General features: G+C 40.3%; 3 protein-coding genes across 4 annotated transcripts in view; 2 read left to right on the top strand and 1 right to left on the bottom strand.

Annotated features, from left to right (window-relative positions):
- The first annotated feature begins 2,598 nt into the window (after positions 1–2,598).
- On the top strand, positions 2,599–7,803 carry LOC122782934 (obg-like ATPase 1). The gene is made up of 11 exons (XM_044047536.1): positions 2,599–2,693; positions 2,992–3,089; positions 3,698–3,841; positions 4,067–4,194; positions 4,664–4,839; positions 4,926–5,006; positions 5,114–5,211; positions 5,300–5,440; positions 5,648–5,744; positions 6,260–6,382; positions 6,477–7,803. Exons 2-11 carry the CDS (start codon positions 2,992–2,994, stop codon positions 6,576–6,578), a joined length of 1,188 nt encoding a protein of 395 aa, XP_043903471.1. The 5' UTR covers positions 2,599–2,693; the 3' UTR covers positions 6,579–7,803.
- A 1,342-nt stretch (positions 7,804–9,145) lies between these two features.
- On the top strand, positions 9,146–19,065 carry LOC122782933 (transcription factor Sp3-like). Of its 2 annotated transcripts, none has more exons than XM_044047535.1 (8): positions 9,146–9,301; positions 11,289–11,519; positions 12,217–12,792; positions 13,326–13,523; positions 14,175–14,379; positions 14,469–14,658; positions 14,966–15,162; positions 16,345–19,065. In XM_044047535.1, exons 2-8 carry the CDS (start codon positions 11,298–11,300, stop codon positions 16,590–16,592), a joined length of 1,836 nt encoding a protein of 611 aa, XP_043903470.1. In that variant the 5' UTR covers positions 9,146–9,301; positions 11,289–11,297; the 3' UTR covers positions 16,593–19,065. The 2 variants fall into 2 exon arrangements, with proteins under 2 accessions (XP_043903470.1, XP_043903469.1); XM_044047534.1 differs by having other exon boundaries at positions 9,146–9,725.
- uggt1 (UDP-glucose glycoprotein glucosyltransferase 1) overlaps positions 18,806–27,903 on the bottom strand; it is a 29,150-nt gene continuing 20,052 nt past the window's right edge. Inside the window, exons 29-40 of the mRNA XM_044047533.1 lie at positions 27,461–27,619; positions 26,512–26,597; positions 26,311–26,395; positions 25,646–25,734; positions 25,161–25,265; positions 24,954–25,038; positions 23,537–23,719; positions 22,649–22,809; positions 22,231–22,345; positions 21,161–21,277; positions 20,559–20,730; positions 18,806–20,376 (exon numbers count right to left, since the gene is read on the bottom strand). Of these exons, the coding sequence (XP_043903468.1) occupies positions 20,357–20,376; positions 20,559–20,730; positions 21,161–21,277; positions 22,231–22,345; positions 22,649–22,809; positions 23,537–23,719; positions 24,954–25,038; positions 25,161–25,265; positions 25,646–25,734; positions 26,311–26,395; positions 26,512–26,597; positions 27,461–27,619 (1,377 nt within the window). The 3' untranslated portion in view covers positions 18,806–20,356. The remainder of the gene's footprint in view (positions 20,377–20,558; positions 20,731–21,160; positions 21,278–22,230; positions 22,346–22,648; positions 22,810–23,536; positions 23,720–24,953; positions 25,039–25,160; positions 25,266–25,645; positions 25,735–26,310; positions 26,396–26,511; positions 26,598–27,460; positions 27,620–27,903) is intronic.

Here is a 27,903-nt window from a genome sequence, read left to right as displayed (position 1 = left end):
GGATCAAAGTGAACCAGCCCACTCCGCTGCTGGAGACCAAAGTGCCAAACACAGGCTTCTGTTGGTTAAACGTTCCAACAAGACCGGATTTTGACACAGAGTTGTGAATAAATATCCATGAGCTATTTCAGCCTGTGAGCCGTACAAATTTATATTCATATATCTCCCCCTTTTTGTTGCCAGTTTTCTTTTTTTCAATATTGTGTGGGCTGCCTCATAAACACCTCTGTGGAGACAACTGAGCTCAATTTTCAGATAAACCACTGATAGTCAGGCTAATTTATTTGCTAATAAACAAGTCAGCATGAAGCACGTCGTGCTGGGAAAAGTCTGCGAAACTCCCCGTGCAACCAAGATGTGTTGGTGACTGACCCACTACTGTATAATGAGAGGCCAGGAACTGTGAAACAGTGACAACCGTTTTCTCAAACCACAGAAACAGAAAGTGTGTGTGAGAGAAAGAGAGAGAGAGGGAGAGGGAGAGGGAGAGAGAGAGAATGCCCTGAAACATTTTAATAATTCAGGCTGTCACATATTTCTCCTTAAGTCACAACCTATCCGATCCCCGCTCTGGGTGTTACTTGTCTGTTATGCAATCCATGCATATAATTATCTGTTAATCACTTCACAGTGAGATGAGCTGAGTCCCAGGCATCAGCACTGCAGCTTGGCTTGATATGGCCAATAGCAGAGAAAAGCTACCAGCATGACCTGGTTTTACTGGAGGGAGGAAATATAATGCAAAAATGCACCACCCAGAGTGAACTGTGTCAACGAACAGGTGTGCTAAACTGAAGAGGGTTCAAGAAATGTCACATGTCAATGGTAGAAAACATGTTACAAAAAGACATTATTGTAATGTACTGTATATTCTCTACTGGAAACTATGATGTATTTCATGTAGAGGATAATCAAACACAGACAAAGCATTCTGGTAATGACGTATTACAATATTGACTAGAAACTTAAGGTTGACCCACCACCAACGATTGCTTTGATAATCGATTAATCTGTCAATTATTTTACTTGTTTTGTCTGTAAAATAGAACATGGTACACTGAAAAAACTTATTTAATTAAATCATACTAAAATCCAGGCTTTATGAGGTTAAATGAAGCAGAAGAAATATTGAATATTAATACAAATAATGCACACTTTTAAACGTTGTACATGTGTTGAATAAATCTTCATCCTGAAAGCAATGAGTTGCTACAAATGCAAATTAAGTGAAGTGCAAGTGACTTACTCAGCACTTAGGAGATGCAATAATAATAACAATAATAATGCTTTGTAGATATTTAAGGAGAGTGAGACCTTGGCCTTTATGTTCACTGACATGTTGTCTATTACTCAGGTTATTTTTGTACACCAATCTGTTCTTTGCTGTCCTATAGTTTTACTTCCCTGTGTCCTTGCTCTGCATCTAGGGAACTGCTCCACATCTTGCTGGTGGATACCTGTACACAGCTTTTGTCCAAATTCTGGCTCCGTCCAGGTAAATCATGCAAATGTTTCAATGCAGCCACAGAAGAGGCCACATTTGTGATCCTTGCCTACATACAGTATATCCACTACACTCACCAAGTAAGCTGCAATATAAATACCAGAAGGTAGTGTATATTTCTTGATAGACTCTTGCCTGGGGGAAAGTGAGGAAAGAAGTGACATGCAACTTCTAATTACGGATATGTGCCCCAGATTTGAGAGACCTGATTTCAGGAGTCAAAGAGAGATGCTGCCCCCAATTCTTTTTTTCACATTGGACACAAAAGCTGAACCTCTTAACTTGTTGTTCATAAATATGAAAGTCTGGATGTGAGTCACACTCTCTGCAACACATCCCTTTACTTGTGCAATATTGATATTGTCCTATTTTATCTGCCCCGCAGTGTGCATCTTCTCAGGAGGCTTTGTGCCTATTATTAATGATTGCATGAACATGTGTAGTAGGTTTACTAAGAGTAAAGCACAGTCACCTCCTTGCTGTGCCTCTGTCAGTCTCTAACTGGGTGTTGGCCATTTTATAATGGCATGTGTTAATTACCTGGCTGTGAAAAGCAAATAAAAGCAGCAGCCTTTAACTACACAGGGATTGTGTGTGTTCAAATAACCTTAGTCAACTTTTGCAAAGAAATTCTTAATGTGCAATAAAATGCCAGAATGAGAATTAACTAATAATTAAAAATGACTCCAATTTCAGGAAGGTTAAATCATATGTTGCTATCCATGGTGCTCCGTTTGCTTTACAAGGTGAGTTCTTAGTAGACTGCGCCATCTAGTGTAGAACATATGTTAAAACTCACGTGGATCTACCAAATAAAACCAAGAAGAAGAAGCAGTAGTCTTCAGTTGGGCCACGCGAGGGCGTAATATCCCATGCTAAACCGAGTAAATCGACGAATGGGGACTTTAATAACGTCTGCATGTATAACATAATACTCATTGAAAATGTAATTCACCCAAAATGTAAAAATGACAACAAAATAAAAACCTAAAATCAAAGTAATACTGTTTGCACTGAACTTACCTCTAGCGTGACGTTTCAGTTGTCCTTCCGACCAATCAGAGAACGCGGAAGTAAACGCACGCACCTGCGCAGTGTTGTACAGCCTGTCTTTCCAGCGGGGCGGCTAGTGTGGCGATATCACAACCCCAAACTCCACGTAGACCACGGGCTAAGGAATAACACACAGGTACTGCATCAGTGGGTTATATAGCCTTATGACTTCCCAGATGTTTGCACTGAGTTGTAAAATACACTCAGGACTCTGTGTTCGGTGAAACATTCTTGCTAACAACCAAATGTGATTCCTGTTAGCCGCTAGCTCAACGCTAGCATGCTGTGTTTGAATGAGCATATGACTGAACACGTTTTTAGTGAAGCTGCCTCGTCAACAAAAAATAAAATAGAGAGCCCGGTGATGGTTGTCACATTACCCCGACTGTGATGGCGTGTTTTTGGCATGCGTGTCATGGTTGTGTCTCTTGCAGATGGCTCCAAAGAAGGGAGAAGCACCCAAAGAGGCTCCACTGATTGGACGATTCGGCACATCTCTGAAAATTGGAATAGTGGGATTACCTAATGTCGGGTACGTACCTGTGTGTATATATACCTGGTCTAATACTCATTTTGCTCAATCAAAAAATCACACTCTGATCCTGCTCATGGATTTAGTGCTTCCCACATCATTATAATCTATTATTCTTCACTTCAGGAAATGTTCAATTTAAAAACACATAATTACATTTTACTGTAGAAGCATCTTTTGTCGTGCTCACTCTATTACACTGATTTGTTTTCATATTATTGACACAATATACACTGTATATCGGTATGGGTTATCGGCCCAAGCACTCTCAATATATTAGCATATCAGATATTGGCAAAAAGTCCAATGTGGTTCAACACTGTTGAAATGAATCCCATGTATTGTGTTGTATTTCAGTGTCTTGCTTGAAAAAATGTGTGTTGTTTTTTTTAATTTCTTTAAACTTTCTTATGCATTACATTATAAAAAATAGCTCTTGTTTATATTACCTACTGTAATATTACAGACATTCATAGATTCTATAATGATTTGTAACCTGCATCCATCTTGATTTGATGATCCATAGTCTTTAATCTTTACAACTTAATTTATTGTCACTGTGTTTGTAATGCACCAAAATACCAAAACAAAGTCCTTATATGTTACAGGAAATCTACTTTTTTCAACGTGCTGACCAAAAGTCAAGCAGCGGCAGAGAACTTCCCATTCTGCACCATCGACCCAAACGAGAGCAGGGTACCTGTTCCCGATGAGCGCTTTGATTTCCTCTGTCAGTACCACAAACCAGCCAGGTGTGTAGAATCGATAGAATCGGTGAGAAGATGTGACAACGACAGTGTGTTGTGGGTTTTGTTTGTTTCACGTCCATCCTGAATAGGGTTTTTAACAGTCATATTTAGTGCTGCTGTCCATGTGTAATCAGATCTCAGATACATTTGAATACCAAAGTCTGGTCAAGGCTATTATTGCATCTCATTAACAATCTAGTCTTTTCTTTTTTCTTTGTGTGTTTACAGTAAAGTCCCTGCCTTCCTAAATGTTGTGGACATTGCTGGTCTGGTGAAGGGAGCTCACGCAGGACAGGGACTTGGAAATAACTTCCTCTCCCACATCAGTGCCTGTGATGCCATTTTCCACATGACCCGTGAGTTGTCATTTGCGTCATGCTGCAGCTGCTGGGTAACAGCAACTGTGTGCAGGGTTAGAGTTGACAGCTGAAACAGGGGCAGGCATTTAGAGTGCTGCACTTTTTAAAGGGGGGCTAGACAGGTCTACTCAGCCAGACAGTCGTATGGCTAAGTGTGTAATTTGGTTCTGACATGCTTTTCCAATTGTCAAATATTGAAAGGCAGTATTAGTCGTAATATGTTTGTATTTTTGACAATTTTGGCTTGTTTTGTTACATTTTGAAAAGGGAAAGTGTGTGTGCACAGAGGTTAGATCAGTTCTCTTATTGAACGCTTCAGGAAGTGTTTGCTTAATTAGAAATAACTAAAATGCAGATTTTGCTAATGAAAAGAATTCAACATCCACATTAGTGGGCGGTTGCCAGACTTCAAAATGTGTACATTTCTGTAACAGCATGGCTGCATCTGTCAATGTTCGTTTGGTAGGTGCATTTGATGATGAGGACATTGTCCACGTGGAGGGTAACGTAGACCCGGTGAGAGACATTGAAATCATCCACGAGGAACTGCGGCTAAAAGACGAGGAACTGATTGCTCCAATTATTGACAAACTGGAGAAAACCGCCGTCAGGGGAAGCGACAAAAAACTGAAGCCTGAATATGTAAGTAAAGTTGGTTGGCATGAGCATCATCGTGTTTTTGTTTACATATTTTTATCAACAACCTCACCTGCTGCTTCTTGCTCCAGGACATCATGTTGAAGATACATAACTGGGTGGTAGAGGAGAAGAAACACATCAGATTTTGCCATGATTGGAACGACAAAGAGGTATTTTGAGTGTTTGGGATTAAATGTGTCTGAGCTGTGAAATATCCTAAAAACAAAATTATTGATTGCAAAATTATGATCTGTACGTTTTTGATTCCTTTTCTCAGATTGAAGTGTTGAATAAACATCTTTTACTGACGTCCAAGCCCATGATCTATCTGGTGAATCTCTCGGAAAAGGATTACATCAGAAAAAAGAACAAGTGGTAGGCTACACATCCCATACATTATTCATGTGTTCCCTACATTGAGATGAATTCATAAAAGGATTCATAAACCTCACCACTTCTGCAGGCTGGCAAAAATCAAGGAGTGGGTCGATGCTCATGACCCTGGTGCGCTGGTGATTCCTCTGAGTGGAGCGGTGGAGTCCAAGCTGCAGGACATGGAGGAAGAGGAGAGGAATAAGTTCTGTGAGGAGCAGAAGACCCAGAGGTGAGACAAGATGACAAGAATCTATTTGATCAGGTTCAGAAAAAAGTTGAAACCGTTTGATTAGTCTTTTTTAATTTTGATTATCCACATTTTCCAGACTGTAATGTCATTCATATCGGTCATTTTATTGCCACAAAATTCAAAGATGTTTTTTTGGGGGGTTTTATGAAACGTCAAATCTTTTTGCTTTTTCTGTGTTTATTTAAGTGTTCTGACCAAAATAATAAAGACCGGCTATGCAGCGCTGCAGCTGGAATACTTCTTCACAGCGGGACCAGATGAGGTGCGAGCTTGGACCATTAGGGTAAGTCATGTGATACAAAAATTTCTTTTTGCCTGCCCAGTTCTTTGATACTGACATTTAAAGTTTAAAGACAGATGTGAAGTACTTCTTCGTGTCATGGGCAGAATATTGGGGTAATAGCCAACTGTTGCTATAAATTTAAAATAAATGGCTTAAAAAAATCATTTTCCAATTCACATCTATCTTCATTTGAAAGATCAAATCTGATTAGTAATTACTTCAGACAGCCTGATGCAATTCTATGATAGATTTTTACGGTTTATTTTTTAAGAATTATCATCTATGTACAGTAGAGTTGCACTTCGTGGTCATGAAAATCTTTCATAACCAAGTAAAATAGGTATGAAAACTGAAATATCTCTAAACTGGATTTGGAATCTTGTGAATTGGAATCAAATTGATTCAGGAAATCAGTAGCTATACCCAGCCCTAATAATTTGTAGTCCTGTCTGTTAAAAGTTTCTCTAGGAGACAGTGGGCTGACGTCTTAACACCATCCTGTTCTGTTTCAACAGAAAGGTTCAAGGGCTCCTCAGGCCGCAGGAAAGATTCACACTGACTTTGAGAAAGGCTTCATCATGGCTGAGGTGATGAAGTACAGCGACTTCAAAGAGGAGGGCAGTGAGAATGCAGTCAAGGTGCGTATTTGTGCAAGCGACAACTGCCTTGACGAAATGGAACAATCTTGTTGAATCAATTTCCTCTGATGTTTACCATCTTTTTTTTCCCCAGTCTGCGGGCAAATATAGACAACAGGGCAGGAACTACATCGTGGAAGACGGGGACATCATCTTTTTCAAATTCAACACACCCAACGCCCCCAAAAAGAAATAATGAGACGACACAATCACCAGAGGGAGAGCTCAGAATACTGCTCGGTACTGCAGAGAGCTACACTGTCTGCTGGTTTTCATTCTTCTCTCGTAAATTCAGAGGATCAACAAGAGCCTGGACCAGAATCTCTGGAGAGTTACATTTTTTTTGTACAACATTAATTCCTATGTCAACAAATGTGAGCAGCTTTTGAAACCGCACAGCCAGTCAAATATTTTGGAAAAAGGAGCAACAAATAAGTTTAGTTAAAAATATCAACTTAGTGTTTTACTGGAAATCAGATTAGAAGCCTGAAGCTGAATTTAAATTGCTTACTTGATTAAAGCTCTGAATGTAGCAAAGCATCCCCAGTTTAATAAGTGTTATTTTTCATCATTTAAAGCTTTAAGATACTTAGAGGAATCAAATGTGGTCTTAAAGATAAATATAAATGAAACCTTTGAGCAATGAAACCTTATCTTAAAGTCGACACTTGCCTCTGTGATGTCTGCTGATTAAGCTCTCAGATCCTAATGAGTCTTTAAATTAGTGTTTTATCATCATTAATAAACAGTGTAGTGGTTTCCTTGTCAGAGTTAACAAAAACTACCCTATTCTGATTTGGTACTTGGACTTTTCATAGTTTCCCCTTTAGTTGATCTTCCCTAGATTAACAAAGTTGTATCACTTGAAACAAGAAAATGACTAAAAATTGTAACTTCATAATTTGATGGCCAGAGAGTTTACTTCATAAGAGAGAGAAATCCATCACCGTGTTGCCTTCAGGCACAGTGTCGGGCTGTATTCTGAGCAGAAGAGCTATTTTAGACAGAACAATGCAGGCATCCCTGACGGTGGCAACCCTTGAACAGAGGATGTTGTCATACATAAAAAATATACAGTTGCTTTTATTGACTATTTGGGGCTTGTGGAAAAAAAGGACTCTTCACATTATGAACTCTATCCTGCTTTATGAGACAATTCTTTGTGAATTCTGGAGCGCTACAAGAAAAAAGCTTTCCATCGTCTGGACTACATCTGGTTTCAACTGTTCTCAGTACCTTCACAGTGTGATTGTCTTTATTTTCCAGAGAATTTACCTTCACCTTTCCAAATAACATGCCAAATTTGCAGATGCAGAAGCTCGGCCCTCTTTATGAAGAAAGCTTGAAAGATGTTACTGCAGGTCTAATAACTAACAATCTCATCGATATGCATGTCAATAAATGGAGACAAACCTCTGTCATTACTTTGTGTATTTCTTATTTTGACTTGGAATTGGGCAAAAATTGATGTTGCATTTTGAATTCTGCTTTACTGAACTTGATGTGAAGCAGTTTCAAACAAATTAAAGCTCCAGTGTGTAACTTCTGTCAAGCAAACACAGTTTGACTAACTCCAAGACTTGGCCCTGTGCCTCAAATTGAACCTATAATTTCTTAATTTTAAATTTTGATTATGCTTAATCGGAATTGTGTGAACTCATTTTTGTACAGTATAAATTACGCTATTGTCACAGCTGGATAGACATTTGTCATATAAATCCAATATAATAACTTTATTTTTGGGGCATTGCAATTCCTTCCTCTTGTGTCTACCTATTAAAATATTTCAGAATCTTTTCTGGACTTGATTAAAAAAAGACTACTGAGAACTTTGGTTCACCTTGTTTTCGACGGTATCTAAATTTAAACACCAAAATTCAGTCTGCATTTCTTGTTCTACAGAAATAAAGTTTACATTATGCCAAAGTCACTGTGTGTCAGTTCATAAATGCACCATTTAATAAGTTTAAGATGACAATTTAAAAGTGATAAGGTGTAGTGGTTCTCTCATGCTCCATACAATTCCCTTTGTAAAAACTTCTAAATTCGCTCACGTCCTCTCGGTCTACTTGTAATGAATGCACACACCATTGACTAATCTCTGTTCATGTGACTATGGTTGTATGTTCAAACACTGAATTATTCAGCATATGCCTAATCCGCTGATATGTGTGTGCACATGTGATTGTAACTAAGAACGAAAAGAGAGTAAGTGAACCATTGAGAGGGGGAGTTTATCTACTAAAAGAGCTGCTTTTTCGTTGTTTAAGTACAATGAGTTCAGACAAAGTAGCTGCTGCTGATGTAGCTTGTACTTGAACCTATTTTTCATTAGTGATGGAAAAGTTTGGATTTGACTGTAACAGCTGTGATGATTTTCAATGGTAGTATAATGGAAACCAGCTGGCAAACATAAAGTAACCATAACTTAAAAAACGGGCCTGTTTTGGCAAAAAGAATCACATCAATGTGAAAAGCAATGGCAAAACGTGGTTAATAAGTTTATTTTAATTCTTCTATGGTTAGTTATGTGATTAGTTTCGACATAGAAACCGCTGTTTTACAACTGTCTGCACTCAAACTCTTAACGACTGCATTCCTTCTCTCAACAACAAACAGGAAACACACGTCTTATACAAATAATGATTGGCGTGCTGGTTATCCAATGACGTGTCGCTGTACATCACACTCAGCCAGTCACACTAGAGAAGAAGGGCGGGACGTCCTGTAATGCGATGCAAATTGGTCGACTGACCGTGTTGGTCCCACCTTTTTGTGTTTCCCGCACCGTCAATCAAAATAGAAAAAAATCGACCCGAATTCACCGATCAACACTAGCCCGCCTTTGATAAAACAATCATGTTCGGAGTTTAGTAGATCAGATAATCCTCCCGCTTACTAGCACTCACGATATGACTGGTACGTATACATTTAGCGCATCGAGGTGTGCAACTAATCGGTGAGTTTGTCCGGAAAACAGCGAAACGAGCTGCGTCTTTTTTATCTTCTGCTCCGATGCTAACTAGCTAGACATGGTTAGCTAACCGAGCTAGCGGGCTAGCCACGGAGTTGACAAAGTAAACAGTCGATCTGGGCCGAAATCGCCCCGGAACCCCCGCTGCAAAGTTGAGTTTCGCAGTTGGCTTCTTTTGGACTGGAGGGTGGGGATGCTTTGCGGGATTTTCTGGCTGCTAGGAGTTGAAGATTACAGAGTTTTGCCGAGTTTCCCCCTCTCTCCCTGCTAGCGCTAGAGCAGCCGCTGAAACAAGGAGAAATGGCGTCCGCGGACGTGGACAGCAGTCAAAGCGAGTTCCTGCAACCCGGCGGCGCCGCGGAAACACAGGTATCCGACATTTTCTAGCTCGTCTCTGTCGCTCGCCTTCGACTGCCCTGTTGTGTTTTTGAGAGCATGAAGTTCACACGTTTTAAATTTTTGATGGCATGGGGTGAAAGCCGTACACTTCCTGTGTTCCCCTCAATAACGGCCACCCACTTTACCCCTGTAAAACCCGCCCATAGTGGGTAGGACACTGAAGTCAGTCACTTGGGTCGGCTCGCTGGAAGATAGCCGCTGTACCTTGGGGTTGAAGGATGCAGAGGTGTGCCAGTGTAGCACGGATTGCCTCCATAATCACAGTAAACAGTGGCGTTCAATTCTGTTGTAGTAGCCACCCATCCCCCACTCCCTGCTCTCGTATAGGTATGGGGGCAAATCACGATATTATCGTGTCATAAGGCGTTCACGATATGTGATCGTGGTGAATTGACATTATTAAGATAAAAGTGAATGTGAAAAATCGTTTACATTTCATGTTGAGTGACTTGGGAATGCTGCATGGCTCGCCTACATACAGTCCTAGTGATTTATCTTGAAGTGTCACAAAGGGGAACCTCTTCTTCTCAGAATAAGTTGGTAATGGTCATTTTTGGTTATTGTGATGATTGTGAATCTGGAACATGGAGTCTTAGTGATTTATTATGACCTCCTATAAGCATCTTGTTATTCTCTTTTAAAACTGTTCACTTTAAAATATGGATCAGTAGTAACATGTTTCTGTGTCAGTTTTTTTTGTCACATCATTATTACATTAGTTTATCCGTTTCCTCCGCATGTGTAACTAAATGTTGACAATGCAGACAGAGTTTTGACAAATCACTCTGTTTCCATTTACAAATAAAGAACTAATTGAAAGCACATTTTTGGAATTATCTCTACGACATTGTGACTCTCGATTCTTTTTGGTCTGGATAATGCTGACATGAATTAGTTTTACCCTGTGCCAAATCTCAAACTATTTCTGAGCCATTCTCTTCTCTCTATGTTGGTGATTGTGTTTGGATTGTGCCTGATTTGTCGTCCATCTTAGTGATGCCACAGCCACAGACTTCTTTGTTTCTTTCTAGGTTTTTTCTGTACTTAGATTTCATGTCACTTATTTTAGGGTTTGTTTGAACAAAAACAGAAATGGAAACGTTTTTTTCCCCAAATTGGATTTATACCACATTTGGAGGTGGTTAAATGTAATTTGTGACAATGTGATGACACACCAAAGCCAGATTTGACCACATTATGGAACATTTCAGGATATACTAGTCTACTCTGTCGCACCAGAAAAACTATTCGAATCCAACTCAACTTGTCACGCAAATAGTTTCTGCATCTGTGGTAAAAAGCTGCATCACAAACATGGATTAGTTATGGACAAAAATCTTACCTGAACACTCGCAGTTTACAGTGCAGACAGAAATGTATCTGATTGGAGAATAAAAGTCTGATTTTCCTGCAGTCTGAACATATCCTCTGTCTTTTTATGTATTGGCACAGTCTCTGCACCCATTACCGAATGTACTGTCATCTAATTTGAAACTTGAGATGATTTTTAACTTGTGTTAATTTTATTTCCAGACGACCGACATGTCCGCCATTCAACTAACGGGTTCAGACCGATGGGAGGTGTTAACACCTGTCTCAGCTGGGAAGGACGACCAGGGAGTTCTTCACATTCCAAACTCGGGGATCGTTACGTCCAACGGGCAGTACGTGCTTCCTCTCGGGAGTCTTCCGAGCCAGCCCATTTATGTTACAGCGTCTGGGAATGAGGCTGCAGCCAATGGAGTGTCAGGCATTCAGTATCAGGTAAAAAAAAAAAAAAGGGAGAAGGAAGCATCCTCACCAGCACCCTGGTTGATTTGATTACAAGCGGACAGCGCTTACAAGTGCACGTCTGAACGCATTCAATGTGTCCCGTATGCACTCTCAGATCACAACAAACACACTTGTTGTGGTTTAGGGATGCATGTGGCCACATTCTTTTGCATGTTTGAGCGCAAATACGTCCTTGGGGCAGATTGAATGTCCTTTTGAATTGCTGTTGTTTGACAGCAAACACAGAGTGTTTTCACACTCCTCAGGGTCCAGATGTCTGCAGCCACCTACACAATATTAACACCGATCGCCACATGATTTTTGTTATTTAACTATTCCTATGTGGTGTTACTGCAGTGCACTGGTTCACTACCTATCAGTTGTGCTCATACATAGACACATTCACTCCAACAAACATGAATGACTTCTATTTCAAAACAGTTACAAGGTGCTTTACATTAAATAGGTGTTAAAATGATTTGTTATACAAATTTAAATGTAAAATGTAACAACAAAAACCATGTGACAAAAGTGAGTTTTAAGAAGAGATTTTAAAGATGATTCCCAAGGTTTCTCTTACTGTTTAGCGCTGGTGAAGTGAGATCTGATCAGCATGCATGTTGCCAAAGATAGGAAAGCTAACTTTTTAGCTGGTGATTTTACTTCTAGCTGTCACTCCTCTGTCCAGGTCATCCCCCAAATCCAAAATGCAGATGGGACCCTTGCGGGATTCTCCACACAGGGAATGGACGACGGCACGGGTCAGATCCACCTCCTCCAAGACGGCAGCCAGTGCAGCATCGGGACAACAGCGACCACAGACCTTCTGACGCAGGCGGGGCAAGTGCAGTCAATCCAAGGTGTCTCACTGACTGGGGGGGCAACGTACACCAGCTCGGTACCTGTAGGGCTGCCCGGCAACATAACATTCGTCCCCATAAACAGCGTGGACCTGGAGTCACTAGGGCTCACAGGAGCGCAGACAGTCCCAATCGCAACTGGGGTAACACCCGAAGGCCAGCTGATCATGAGCGGACAGACGCTGGACACGCAAGGTCAGGGCGTTGGCAAGCAGTCGCTGGTGACTGTGAGCGACGCCAACCAAGAGCTCTACGTGCCAACCACCACCTCGTCCAACTCTTCCCACCTCCCCGCCACCATCGACGGCACTGGAGTTCTGACCCAAGCCACGGCCGTGTCCGCTGGCGTGTCTGACCCCTCCTCGGAGAACTACAACTCTCACAACCACCTGCAGCAGATCCAGGTGAGCCCACGCCGACTATATGATGCCACGTGTGTCAAGCCTGAGCCCTTTCGTTCGTACTCTTTCAATGTTAAGTTCCTACTTAAAAATACCTTCTTGTTTTTCGATTTCGTTTAGTTTTGAAAAGTTCCTGTTCGGTTGCTTGTGCTTTTTTGGTAAAATATAATAAAAAAATTGACTGTTATTTTGTTACTAGTGTTCAAACCCAATTATATTATCAATAGTATCTAAAATATGAATGAATGTACAGCTTTAGTCATCAGAGTCACTGCCTTCCAGTCCATAATAGAAGACATTTTTCCAATGTCATAATTCACTTGTTTTACTTTGTAAAAAAAACAAAAAAAAACCTCATAATCAAATGCATTTGTAAATGTTGTAGTTTAACCAGCTTTGAAAACATTTCCAACCTCAAATTTCTTTAACTGTGGGAAATATTCCAACTGTGACAAAGGCACTGTTTAACCCGTCTGATTCAGAGACTTGACAGACCACACAACTATAAAAAAAACAAACCTTGTTTTTTCTTCCAGGTGTCCTCCGCCAACACCACTATCTCACAGCCCATCCTGCATCTGTCCGGGGACAATCAGGCTCAGGTGGTTCAAGGTCAGGACCTGAATGCAGCTGGTCAGACCATGCAGAGTGTGCAGCTGGTCAACCCTGGGACCTTCCTCATCCAGGCCCAAACGGTGTCCGCCACAGGACAGATCCAGTGGCAGACCTTCCAGGTAAGAACCAGGGTTCAGTTCTATAAGGCATTGAATTAATTCATCTAATAATCATGGCTTTAATTAGTATTAAAGGTCCAGTGTGTATAACTTAGTGATAAAATGTTATTTTGGCAGAAATAAACATACTTCATCTCAAGTATACAACCACAAATAAGACTTTTTTTAAAATTTATATCAGGATGTGGGTCAGCTCTATGGAGGACAACATGTTTTTACAGTAGCCCACAAAGGACAAACTAAACGTCTTCTGAATTTTGAGGCTTACATAGGTTCAGTTGGAAGGGAAGGATGAGATGTAACGGGCAACTTCACCCATAAATGATGTAATGATTCACACTGTACCTTTTTTTTTAAAAAAAAGTCTTAAAAATCATGGGAAGAATAAACTTATGATTCTTTTCCGAAGTTGTAGTGTGTCAGTCGCTTTAACCTGGACAATGTGGGAAAAGGTAAATACAGTTAAAAAAAAAATGTCTCACAGGTCTCTGACAGATCTCCAGATAACATTCACATCTTTGTTGTGAAATTGGTCTTAAATTTCAGTCTTAAAAGTCTTGAATTTAACTTACTTAAAGCTTCAGGGACCAAGAAAAACATTTCAAAGTATTGTGTTGTGTTTTTATGCATATATCGGTTCTATCTCACTAGGTTCAAGGTGTCCAGTCACTCCAGGGGCTCCAGTTGCCCCAAGGCCAGGGTCAGGCCCAGCAGCTGACCTTAGCCCCCGTTCAGACCCTCCCTCTGGGCCAGGCGGGTCAGGTCAGTCTACCCAACCTCCAGACTGTCACAGTCAACTCTGTAACACAAGGTGGAGTTCAGTACACACACGGAGATGATCCAAACAGTCCGGCTGGTACGTTATTCCCCACCCACCCCCCGCATGTACTTAACATTCTCACACACACACAGAGCTCACATCGCTCGTCATTCATTGTGTTTCAGGTATACACATAAAAGAGGAGCCAGACTCTGAGGAGTGGCAGCTGAGTGGAGATTCCACGCTGAACCCAAGCGACCTGAACAACCTGCGCGTTCAGATGGTGGACGAGGACATGGACATGCCGAGCGGCGAAGGCAAGCGGCTCCGCAGAGTAGCCTGCACCTGCCCCAACTGCAAGGAGTCTGGAGGAAGGTGAGCAAGATGAGCAGGATCAGATTCCTTTGGAGTTGCAGAACGTTTCTGAAATATCAGTTGTTAAACAACAGTAATGGAAATCTATATCCTATATAATCCTTTATATTAATTTGTTAATATTGATATATAAAGAAACCAAGAAATATTTGCGTATAATTCAATCGTTGCAGCCCTGGGCATTTTCCCCTTTCTTTCCTTATGTTTAATTGTCGATTATAGCCGTTCCATTCACTCATTCTGTAATTTTCCCACCTGGACGATTGGAAACGTCCGCTCACTCCACATTTCTCCGTTTGTGTCGCAGAGGTTCGGGCATGGGGAAGAAGAAGCAGCACATCTGTCACATCGCCGGCTGCGGGAAGGTTTACGGCAAGACGTCCCACCTCCGAGCTCACCTGCGCTGGCACAGCGGGGAGAGGCCGTTCGTCTGCAACTGGATGTTCTGCGGAAAGAGATTCACCAGGAGCGACGAGCTGCAGAGACACCGGAGGACACACACAGGTGAGACATTCGACTTCCTGTTGTCTTTCTGTTTGGAATTGTGTTCACGTCCATCACTGTTTCACTGTTCACTTGATACAAACATAACATGTGCATTGTTTCTTGTAGATATTTGTCAAAATGTTGTTGTCGCTGAGATAAGAGGGTCGAGCATGAACGTGTAAAGTGAGGAAATTAAAAAATCTGAACGCTCAACGTGAGGTAGTTTTGATCAAAACATTAATCAGCAGGGACCTTTAGTTTAGCGATAGCTTAAAGATGACAGCGTATTAACACTTATCATGTGATTTTCATTCACTACAGTGTAAAATATGAGTTGGAATCAGCAGGACTTTAACAGCGTTAAATATTGAACTCAGTTTCATTAGAAAGTAAAAGCAATAAAAATAATAATAATATGATGCAATGATTCATTGATAACTTATCAGCTGCTTTGTGGGCGAAAACAAGACTTTTCCAGGTTTGAGAAACACCGGTCAACGTTTTCTGACATTTCAGGGACCAAACAAGTCCTCAAGTAATCGGTGGAGTATAATCGACTGATTGATCGGTTTTGAAAATAATCGTTAGCTGCAGCCCTGATAATAATGTTAGCTGTATCACACTTTTCAAAATAGTTTCTCAAAGTGCTTTCCTTAGAATAAAGCAAAAGCAGTAGGGTAGTGGAATAAAACAGTAAAACCAAGGTAAATGATGTAGTAAAAGTAATAAATCCACAATTATTGAAAGGTCTTTAGAGAAAACAAAGATTTTTTTTGAAATAATAATAATCACGGCCTTTTAAATACAACACACAGGCTCAAGTATATAGTGGAGTTGAAATAGTTGTATAATTGCACATTTTTAGATACTTTCATTGATGGAAACAACAATATTTTTATGTTGCACACAAGCTAAAAACGGAAATTCATGTGTTTTTCCTTTTTAACTTAAGCCCCATTAACAGAGAACACTGGCATACTGGACTTTTGTCACGTCAGCGCTCTCTGGTGGGCAGACTGTGTAATGACGTCACCGCCAGTGATGTTAAACAGACTTTGTGGCCCACACTTTGTGCTGCAGTTTACTGCTCATTACTTACAGCAAACACACACACACGTCAAGTGTTCCACAGCCAAACTGAGTGGTGTTTTCTTTTCTTTTTTTTTTATTTAAATGACTGTTTCCCGTCCTCTGTCGCAGGAGAGAAGAAGTTTGTGTGCACAGAATGTTCCAAGAGGTTCATGCGGAGCGACCACCTGGCCAAGCACATAAAGACTCACCAGAATAAAAAAGGCGGGGTTCCCGTCGCCACGTCTCCGCCCACCACCGACACCCTCATCACGGCCGACGGCACCACGCTCATCCTCCAGACCACTAACGACCTCGTAGGCAATCAGGAGATCCCTCTGCAGCTGGTCACCGTGGCGCCGGGTGAGGTCTTGGAATGAGGCGTTGTTTTTCTCCTCCGTTTTTGTCTTTTTTTGAGAACTGGCCTATCACAGGGACTCTCGGGCTTTTCCCCTCCCTCCCCCCTCCCTTCCTTTTTTTACATAATGAATATATACGTAAATATATATGACAAATATATATATTTTAAGTAAGAGTTATCATGACTTTATGTTTGTTTTTTGCAGTCTTTTTATAGGCGGGCAAAAACAAACATTAAATGTGGTTGCTATGTACACACACACACACACACACACACACACATACACACACAGAGACAGAAAACACTCGACACACAACATGAATACTCAAACTCAATGAAATGCCTTATTTTGTATCATACTCTTGTATAAAATGCTGGAGGTGCATGTGTGTTTTTAAGCTTTCCAGATGATGATGTAACTGTTTGTGAAAACGCAGACGACAAAACGACGTCTCGGGAGTTTTTCGGGGGGAGAAAAAAAAAACGAAGGAGCGAACCTCTCTGGGATCATTGAATCGTGTCTGTGGGAGAGTTTCGGGTTTAAAACCGACCTCTCTGTTTGAAGCAGCGCAAAAACCGTCCGCGCTCAACCCCGTTTCCTGTCGTGGGGGAAACAAAATGCCTTTTTTTAAGCGTTCAGAGGAGTTGTTGGACTGTTTGTGGTCAAATGTCATTATTGGATTTCTTGCTGAGGGTTACGTGAGAGAGTGTGTGTATGTGTGTGACAGCGTCGCCAGGTTTGCACACGGAAATACGCAGCCAGCAACCACCAGGTATCTTAGTTTAGCATTAAAGGTCCAGTGTGTAGGAATTAGTGACATCTAATGGTGAGACTACAGATTACACCAAACTGAGGACCACACATACCAGGAAGGATGTTGTTGTGAATCAAGCTCATCAGTTTATGAGGTTAACATAGTTACAGAGGGTTTTTTTGTCTGTTCAGGTTGCCATAGAAACGTGGCGGCACAAGATGGTGGCCTATTTTAAATGATTATACTCTTATACAAACATAGTTATGGGTAGTATATACGACTTCCGCTCCTAAATGACACAAACTGGGCCTTTCATTCACGCAACGACTCCGCCTCTCATCACGTTTTTAAGCTGCGATATTGTTTGTCGAGGGCGGGACATTCAATCACCGAGTTCTGGCTCCTGATTGGTTAAAAAGTCAGACTCACAGATGAAATTTTTAACTGAAATATTTCACAGACAGCTTTTGTCGCTTTTTTTTAATCCACGGTAGTATTCACCTTTTAAGGACGTTACCAAGAAATAGTCCGGTACGTGGTTGTTGTTTTGGGTTTAACACTTGGAGCTACAAAAAAAAATTAAGACTGACACATTTAAATTTCAAGTTATTTTTGGGCAGTGAGCTCCTGCAGCACTGGACACAAAATTGCTGTTTTTGTCACATTTTTCCCTTTTTTAAAAATCTTAATCAAATAATTTCTGTCGCTTTGGAGATTTGCACTTGGTCGTATTGTGATTTGGATTATTTTCACCGTTAATAATTGCGCAGCTCGTTCTGTTGGGTGGATTCTTGTTACGTCACATCGCGCTGTGACCTTTTTGAACACAGACTGACACGTTCTCATCTAGTTCTCAGCAAGAAAGTGAGTAAACTGTTTTTTTGTTTGTTTTTTTAAATGTCAAACTTCCAATCACTGACATCCAGCAGGGCGGCGACACAGGTGTGCTGTCGTGTTGTTTCAAGCAGCAGCAGAGAAGGACGGCGGCAGTGGTGTCGCCGTCACTGATTTGACGTTGTTTTCCCTCCTCGAAGGACGGAGGGGGAAAAAAAGGGCAACTTCTTCCAGCATGGGGTCCGTGTGAACAGAACCTGTCCTCACACCGTCCTCTGTGCTCGTCCACATCTATACACGTCTTCATTTTCGTCTCCTTTTCGCATATTTGTGTTGTAAATTTGCATTGTATGTCTTTTTTTTTTTTGTCACGTGTCCTTTTCGCCAACCTGGGGGTCGGCTAAATCAAAAGCCACGCCCACGCACGGCTGCGGGAGCAGAAACACGCAACAGTGTTGCCATGTGGGGAAGAACCCAAACACGGATGCAACCAATTGTCAAGCCCCAAAGGGTGGGGGGCGTTTTTGTCATGGAACATTCCAGTCGGATACCAGATGATGTGGGATTAAGTTTCCTGGCCAGATGTCGCTCAAAAGGAAAAACAATCATGCCATTGTTTTATGTGTGTATTTTAATTTTCCCCCCCCCATTTTGTTTGTTTCATTTTTGAATTCATGTAATCCTTCCCCATGTTTGTCTATTACGTTTGTAGCATTCATTTACGTGTATATTATCTTATTTTCCACATTGTTTATAGAAGCCATTAACTAGTTATCAGAATTTGATGTATCAGAAACTTATTTTAAGTGATTTTTTTTTTTAAAGAATTGGTGTAAAAATTGAATGTTACCTTTTGTAAAACATTTTTTTCAAATGAATCACAATAAAAGTCTGAAACATTTACAGGGGACGTGTTTGTCTGTTCTACAGTGTTTCAATCAGTTTTAATGATTTCTTTTCAGAAGCTTCAAAAAATCAGTTAATTACAAAAAATACTCTAAGTGATGGCGATTGACTCCATAATTGATTAATTATAGCGCTTAAAACTATTTTAACTCGAGACTTCACAGCATCAGCTTCTTTTCTGGTTTTACTGTTTCCATGTGACAAAGAAATACATTTAAACTTAAAAGATTTTTGGTTTGGGGAAACACTGATAAATCATTTTCTGACATTTCATGAATCAAACGATACTGAATGAATCCATTATCACCTATGCTAAAATAGTTTGGATCCATTACTTAACCATAATAGTTGAAACAAGTCATCCTCAACCCAACCTCTTCACTTTGAAACATGACGCTTGTGTTGTTTGCACCCTCTCACTCTTCGTAATGCATGAACAGACATTGTTATGAAATAAACACGTTAAAGCTCAACATTATTTAAGTGAAAAATACATGAAACTGTGACGATTCACTGGACCACGTCTTTATTGGGGGTTTACTGGACAAAATGATCAGGGGGCCAAAACTAACCCACTGACTAACTGAGAACGTAAAAACACATCATGACAACTCTTCACCCTCAAACCCTGAGAGTCTAAGCGATTGTTTTTAGGTTCCTTAAGAAACTGCTGAGTCATTTTGTTTAGGATTTTCATGCCTGATGATGATGAGTGTGAAAATGAGGTCCTCATCCACATTAAATAGAAAAGTTTAGACGAGGCACGATGTCCACGAAAATCTGAGGTGATTTTTCCACACAAGATAAAGTCTTAGAAATGTTCAATTTTTCCCTTAAGGTTTGAAAACCCGCCAAATGATCCACGGCTTCCCGAACTTTCAACAGAGCACAACACGTACAAGTAAGTATAAACCTATAAATCTACCTCGCAGAAAACCCCCGAATCCCACCACCAGAAACCCAAGTTCACCAGCAGTGAGATCCAGAGTCCTTTAACCACAGGGCAGAATCCCAATCAGTGCAAACATTATACCAGAAAATAAGAGTGTGATCCACTGAACAAAAGACTTTCTCACACACACGTACGTACACACACACACGCAGCCATAGAAACGTCCATTCAAACTTTAATAAAAGGAAAGATGAAAAATAAAGAATCCCTAACGTTTGATTGGTGTAGACCTGTCAGTGGTCAGTCTGTCACCAGGTCCAGAGAAGCTCGTCTTCATGAAGCAGACTCTTTAAACAGAGTCCAGTTCACCGCTTCACTGCAGCTACTGCTGGATCCTCACAACTCTGTGTGAGCGTCTGACAACGAAAGAAAAAAAAAAAGATAAACATCACACACTTCTGGACACTTTTCTCACAATTATACTCAGGTTTGTTTTTGTTTTTTTTGGAAGAGGGTTTGTAGGACCGTCACCTGTCTGGCTTGTGGTAAAATCAGTGTCTCACAACCTGAACTCTCACTTTAAACATATTGTGATTACCTGTGTCCTCCTGCTGCTCCTGCTGCTGCTGCTGCTGCCGCTGCGTTCTGTGGTTTGCTGCTTCCTGGACTCTGGTCTGCAGACGTTTAACCTCCTGGTCATAATCAGACCACTCGGCCACGATCCTCACCGCTGCCTGCAGCTTTGGCTCCTTGGTCATTGGGTTGTTACACTAAAATCAGGAGAAATGAAAAGGGTGATGAGAACAGGATCTGCCTCATTTTCCACACAAGAACAGCCTGTTTCATGTTACTGGACATTCACGATGATCTGTTTTATGCATGTTATACTTGTGTACATTGAGTGATTAAGTGTTAAGTTTGTGGGAAACTCTGCAGTGACTTAGTCTTAATTAAAAAACAACAACAACTTATCCTACAAATCCATGTTCACTTACAGAAGATGTAATAATTACATATATTTCATCTCATAATCACCCTTTGAGCTCAAAAAACCCTCATACACAGAAAACTCCTCCCAGTCCTCTGCCCTCTAGTGGTCTTTAAGAGACACTGCACTTGTAATAAGTCCCATCTCTCCCTCCTGCAGCTGGATTTGTCCTGATATTATTCCCGACAAAAGCGTGAGTTGTTTTTTTTTACCAAGTCTATAGTCTTGGCGCTTTTCTTGGTGCTGTCGTCACACCACGTCTCGCACCACAGCCACTCCTGAGGCAGAGACTTGATGGGAACCTGGTGGATCATGTTGTTGGGCAGATCCTGACCAACGGAAAAAAACAAAAAAAAACAGTTGAACAGTGAGACAATGTGCGAAGCAGGAACAGAAATGATTACTATTTTTACACAGAACTTTTATAATGGTCTCATTATAGTTTCTCATGTGAATCACAGCAGGACGTGTCACTTCAATGCTGGAGATTCATTACCGTCAATTTCTTTCTTCAGACATTAACTGGTACAAGAATATTGTGCAGACAGGGGCTCGTGTGCTTGCTATCTATCAATCTGTCTGTGTCTTTGTGAAACTTTTCACCAGACATTCTTGGTCTTTAAGGGCGCGTTCACACCAGCTCCTTCTCAACCAAAACCTAGTTTGTTTGCTCGGAAAGTCCAGTTGGTTTGGGGAGGTGTGAATGTGTATCCGAACGCGAAGAAAACTGGGCACACACTACCCTTAGATATCAGGGAAGCCAGCTCACTAGATGTTTAATATATAAAAGATAAAAAATTTTATTTGAATTTTTAGTGCATTTTAAAGTTAAAACAGGGTTTTAACCTCTTGACTCTTTTCTACTTTTGTGTATTTTATTGTTTTATTTGCATCTTTTGTTTAAGTTTTTACTATTTTAACTTTAGACTCTTTCCTTTATTTAATTGAAATGCAATTTATTGTTGCATTTCCTTTTTATTGTGAAGCACTTTGAGCTGCCATCCTCATATGAAAGAACCAAATGCAGCAAGATAAAAGCTCTTATAGAAATATGGTCAGACGAAAACATATCACAACTGCTAGTAAGCACCCACAAAACAGAAGAAGAAGACCATGCAGGTTTGGTTTCAGTGTGAAGGCAAACTCGGACCGGCTGAATGAGTCGCGGGTCAACCCCACATTGACCCGAGTCTAGCGTAATATTAGGTGTGAAAACGACCTAAATTCAGACCCTTACTGGTTTAAAAAAGAGCACATATGGACAGACAGTGAAGAGACAGACCTGGTCCAGATTGGAGAGGCTGTTTGGATCTTGGCTGAGACCCTGGTATTGTCCTCTGAGTCGATCTCCTGCTGCTATTTTCCTGAATTTCTTGAGGTCGACCACATACAGGGCACTGCACAAGACAAATGACAATACAGTACAGATGAAGGTCAGTGTGTGTATTTGTGTTTGTTACCTCTTCAGGACCTTGTCTGGCATAAACACTGACATTGCTAGGACCAGTAGGTCCAATTTAGAGCTAAGACTTGAATTGTGGTTAAGTTAATGTTACGGTTAGACCTTAACCTAAAGCTTTGTTTAGACTGTCCAAATGAATGAACTTAAATCTAGTTTCCTACAAAGAATTACTGTAAAGCCTGTGTGTGTGTGTGTTTGAGTGTTTTAAACTAGAGCCGACGGACCACAGTGTCTGTACCTGATGTGATATTTGCGTCCGGCGAGGTGACTCGCCCAGTAGCCAGACTTCCAGAAGCGATAGCCATCCATCTCTCTCCGACTCTCGCAGAACGGAGTGTAACCATACGGAGCTCCTTCCAGGTCAAAGTCACGCAGATCCTTCAGGTCTGTTCGCACAATCTGCCCGAGGAGAGGATGAGGAGTAAATGATACACATGGATCACTTCAGGGCACCTACTACCACAATATTTTCTCACAAGAGACAGAAAACAGCTAAAGACATCTTCATATTGTGTTTTGTTTGTCTAATTCAAGTAAAAATAACAGAATATTAACAGAAAACATGATAAAACCAGCAAATACTTGTTTTTATCTCCTCAAAACGATTAAAATGGATTAGAATTTGTATGTTCAGATGTAAAAGGAACACCCGAGTTGCCAGGGTTAGCAATACAAGTCAATATTAACACTGTACATAGTATTTTGAACACAAACATGTCCTCAGATAAAATCTAAACAGTACTGTGTGTACGACCAAAGGAGGAACAAATACAAAGGAAGTGCAACCAAAACTAAAAGTACTGCAGTGTTTTGTCTGTTGAAGCAAGTGGCAGCCACCTTAGAATCCTATGTCCTATTTGACAACAACTGGAACACACCATAATTTAATTATATTTCACTTCAAACTGCTGTGAAACAAAAATATTAAAGATTAATTTAAAAAGTAGGCCAACTCTGACTGATCACAGTTAGACCAAAGGGTAAAAAGTAAATATTTGATTGCAAATTCCAAAGTATTTAAAGGATCAAACACAATCCAACACCCCAATTATCATCAGTTAAGAGAACGGGTTCCTTCAAATATTTGCACAGCCCAGTGTTTGTGCAGCTACACACGTGAGCTCACCTGGTCAGCGTCCACAAACAGGATCTTGTCGACAGCGAGAGGAAACAGCACGTCCAGGAACAGGATCTTGTAGCCCCAGATGATCCTCTGCTTCTCCGTCTGCTGGTGTAGCCAGCGTGGCCACTTGTACTGCACCAGCTCGTACTGGAAGCCGTATTCCTTTGCCATGTAGGGGATGAACTCCTGTGACACACACAGACACACGATTCATCGAGAAAATAATTGACCGGTGAATTGATTATGAAAATAATCTCTAAACCAGAATATACTGTACATGCCTACAGTAAATACACCAATGCAAAAAAACAATTTAGGGAGCATTTTTTATCCATAAGGTCACAGGTTTGCAAAAAACAGATGTGGTTATGGTTCACACACGACGTTAAGGGCTGCAACTAATGCATATTTCATAATCTTGATTAATGGAGTACTTGTTTGGTTCTCAAATCTATTGTTTCGTTCACAAAGCAGAATCATTCAGTTTTTAATTAATTCTGATTTGTTTACATCTCTTGTTATGTCCTAATTTTTTTTAGTTATGTATGTATTAGTCTCGTAAATCTGAACGTTAAATGTTTGATGAACAAATTTGATTTGATTAATTGACGACATAAAGCACAAGAAAACATAATTAACAGAAACAGTTGTCATCACATTATGATATTTCGAACTCATTCTGTCCATCGTTTGAAAAGCTTAAATTGCATTTGATTAGCTGTAAATGTGTTCTATAGATAGTGTTTGATTGATGATTATTGCTTTACAAAAGCAGGCAAACTTGAGTGGATCCTACAAGCACTTATGATTGCTGAGCTACCATCTTTAGTCCTTTAACTGCTCTCATCTAATCAAAGGACTGCAGTTGAAAATTAGCAGGCTGACGTGACAGCGACACATTCACAGAAGTGTCATGTTGTTCATTTTTTTTTAAAATTAAGACCGTTAAACCGGCCCCAAGATTCTTTGGTGAATGCCACGGGGGATTGTTTGTTTTAACAGTAAAGAGAAGGGGAAAAACTCTCTGAAGTGTCATAATATAAAAGAATATTAAAAGAAATCCTTGAAATTGCAACATCTTCTGACGCCTCTAGGTAACAGTGTGACAGAAAGCGGATATAAAGGCAGTAAAACAATGATATGTGGAGGATAACCAGGCTTAACAACTAAAACCAGAGCGAAAGTGGTAAAGATGAGACATCAATGATGGCGACGGATGAAACTGTGAGCTGAAAAAAAAAGCACTGAAGTGCTACAATTTTATTTATCAGGTGATTTTCGTCTGCAGAATCTTTCACGTTGATTTTCAGGGCTCATCTTTGTAAAGAAAAAGCTGCTGCCAATCATAGAAAATCACCAAATCAATGGTGTGACGCCAAAGACAGTTTTAAAAGAAACACTCAAGGAAAAAAATTCTTACCTTGAACGCCGGGGACAGGTAGTTCTTGAGGAACCAGAACTTGACGGGAGTCTTGGTGTTTTTCAGAACTGACAGCATCATGATTCTGAAAGAATGAAAATGTTTCAAAAGACTGGCGATAAACGAGTAAAAATCAATGCATTCTTTATTCACACAAGAAGAAGAATGGATGATCTTTGTGCCCGTCCTCTGATCTCTGACACTGACCTGAGGAACCTCTCGTACAGATGCCCCGAGGCCACGGAGAAGATGTTGATCACGTCGTCTTTCTCCTGCTTTGGCTCCTCCACCTTTCCTCCACTTGTAAACCCTCTGAAAGACAAAAGGCTAAATAAACATATTTTTACACATTTAAAAAAAAAAAAAACAAGAAAAAAATCCCTTTTATTTTCAACTCAAAATACATTTATGAGAGAGATTTTCTTGAGTTCACCTCTTTGTGTTTTAGATGGTGGTGAAAACAATTTAAGGATGCAACTAACAATTATGGTAATTATTGATTAATCAATGCCCTTTTAGGATTTCTAGATTGTAATGGTGTGTTTTCACTAGCGCTACTCGCCTCGTCTCAGCACAGCACGGTTATTTTGCGCTTCCATTAGCGACAGTACCTGGTACTATTCTTAGTAACCACGTTGAGGAGGTACTATATTGTAATGGAAACACAACCTAAACCGCGAGTAGGTTTGTACCTGGTCAGAGATTTCCAGAAGCCTGTGTCGTTCTCCTCTGTCCCATCACTCAGCAGTTCCTCGTTCAACTTGTCGGATTTCTTCTGGACCTGATCGACATGCAGGGTTAAAATCAATTACTGAAAAGCGTTAATTTAAAGGCTAAAGGTTCCTTTGTCCTATTTTGCAGCCCCAATTTGAAGAATAAACAAAACCGGCCTACCCTAAGAAATGAAACAAAAATGTATCCTGACAACACTGACCCCTTGTTTTGCAAATTTCTTTTAACCTTTAACCTCTTTAACTATTATGATACAATTTTATTCTACATATATATTCTAGTCCTCCGCATACTACATTAAAACGTGCCGCTGCTATATCCCATCAAAAGTGAAATATTAAAAAAGCAAAGGGGTGACAGGTGATGTATGACGTTCCCCATGTAATTTATATGTTGTGCATTATGTAAAAGGCTCGACACAGACCGGAGTCTCTACCTCACATTAAAATTTATGAGCTCAGAAATTGAGGGGATTAAAAACGTCGTCACTCACTCACTGTCCTGGACTTGATTTTATTTATCCGGGGACAAAAATTAAATCAGTTCAATGCGCTGAAGGGCATATGCCTGTCATTGTGCAGGCTGTTGTGCCAGACAGGCGTCACTTTATCAGTGGTGAACCGACCTTGACTTTAATGATCCTGCTCTTGAAGTTGTTCAGTACGACTATAGTGTCGTCAGAGTCTGCCGGAGAATCAGTGCCATCGTGACTGTAGATCAGAGAGGGGAGAAAAAATATTAAAATTATAATAGAATCTTTACAACTGTTGTTTAATTCCAATAGTAAATTCAGCATGTGCTGAACTTAAAAGCTAATCAGAGTCACCTGTAAATCTTGTAGATTTCATCGGAGCGTCCTTTCCTCAGCTTCAGGATCCAGGCGCCTGGGTTGGCCTTGAGCTGGAAGTAACCCTACAGAGCAGAACACAGAATATTTATTACATTTTTGACAGGAAAAAGAGGACAAAAATAATATGGAAATCAAAACAAAGATTGACTTAAAAAGCCGTCTTAAATAGGAGTGTTTGTGAGTCTGTGGCCAACCACAAACTGTATTTATGTTTAGGTTTGGTGTATTATGGGTATTTCCTGTTTTATTTGCTTCATACAACAAAGAAAACATTAAGACATTAGAAAAACAAGATCATCGTTTCCAGGTTTGGGAAATGACAATCTTTACATTTTTCAATACATTTTCTGACAATGTATGGACCAAATGTTTCCTCGAATAACCAAGAAAATAATTGACTGATGAATTGATTATAAAAAGCATAGTGTAACGGCCTTTTTGTGTACAGCGTCATATTTTTAAATTAAAATGAAATTGAAATAAATATCTCAACCACGTGTCTGTTGTGATTTGAATTGGAATTTCAATAAGCATTTGAAAAGCTAAAGGTTGCTACTGTACATATACATCACCTTTAAATGCATATATAATACAAGAAGAAATAGATATAAATCAAGAAGAAATGGCAAGACAATTATTGCAGGTGTCAATGGCAAATGAATCTGCATGGATACCCAGTGCATGAGCAACAAAATGTTTTCTTGTTGATGTTAGGATCCTTTTACCCCTGTCATATGCTCCCATCTCTTTAAATAAATGTGCATTTTTACAAATTATATATATGTATATAAAACCTCAATTAACTGGCTTCTTCAACCCTCACTTAGGAGTAAAAATCCCTCTTTTATTAGCCCAAATTTATAGTAATAATTATCAATATCAAATGATTTTAAATGGCTGAATTTTCAGCAGGCTGAAAGCTTACCAAGTTTGCCATGACGATAGTGTCCACAATGACCGGCTCAGAGGCCGTTCCCAGTGTGAACTGCAGTCCACGAGGCGGTTGGCCCGAGCTGACGTCAAAGCAATGACCTTCCAACAAAAGATGCTCCAGCTCGTACTCTGCTGCCACAATGTTCTCCACCTGTTAGCACCGCAGGAGACGAGACACGTTTATTTTGTGCAGCCCAATATCAAAGTCCCGCTGACTAGGCTTCACAATTTCATGAAATATAAAAAGAAAAAAAAACAAAAGGGAAGGAGACCTCAGAGAATAGAAATCTCCGATTAAAACAGATATCACACCTCTCAGTGCAGAGGAGGTAAAAACAAGTGAAAGAAAAATCTGTTACGATTCATAAGAAATATAGAGTAAAAACAGCAAGGGTTTAATTAGAAACTGCACATTTGTTGAAGTGCTACTCAAGT

The sequence above is a fragment of the Solea senegalensis genome, linkage group LG16 (assembly GCF_019176455.1).
Source record: "Solea senegalensis isolate Sse05_10M linkage group LG16, IFAPA_SoseM_1, whole genome shotgun sequence".
In the NCBI taxonomy this organism is placed as follows: Eukaryota; Metazoa; Chordata; class Actinopteri; order Pleuronectiformes; family Soleidae; genus Solea; species Solea senegalensis.
This window is presented reverse-complemented; position numbering and strand designations above follow the sequence as displayed.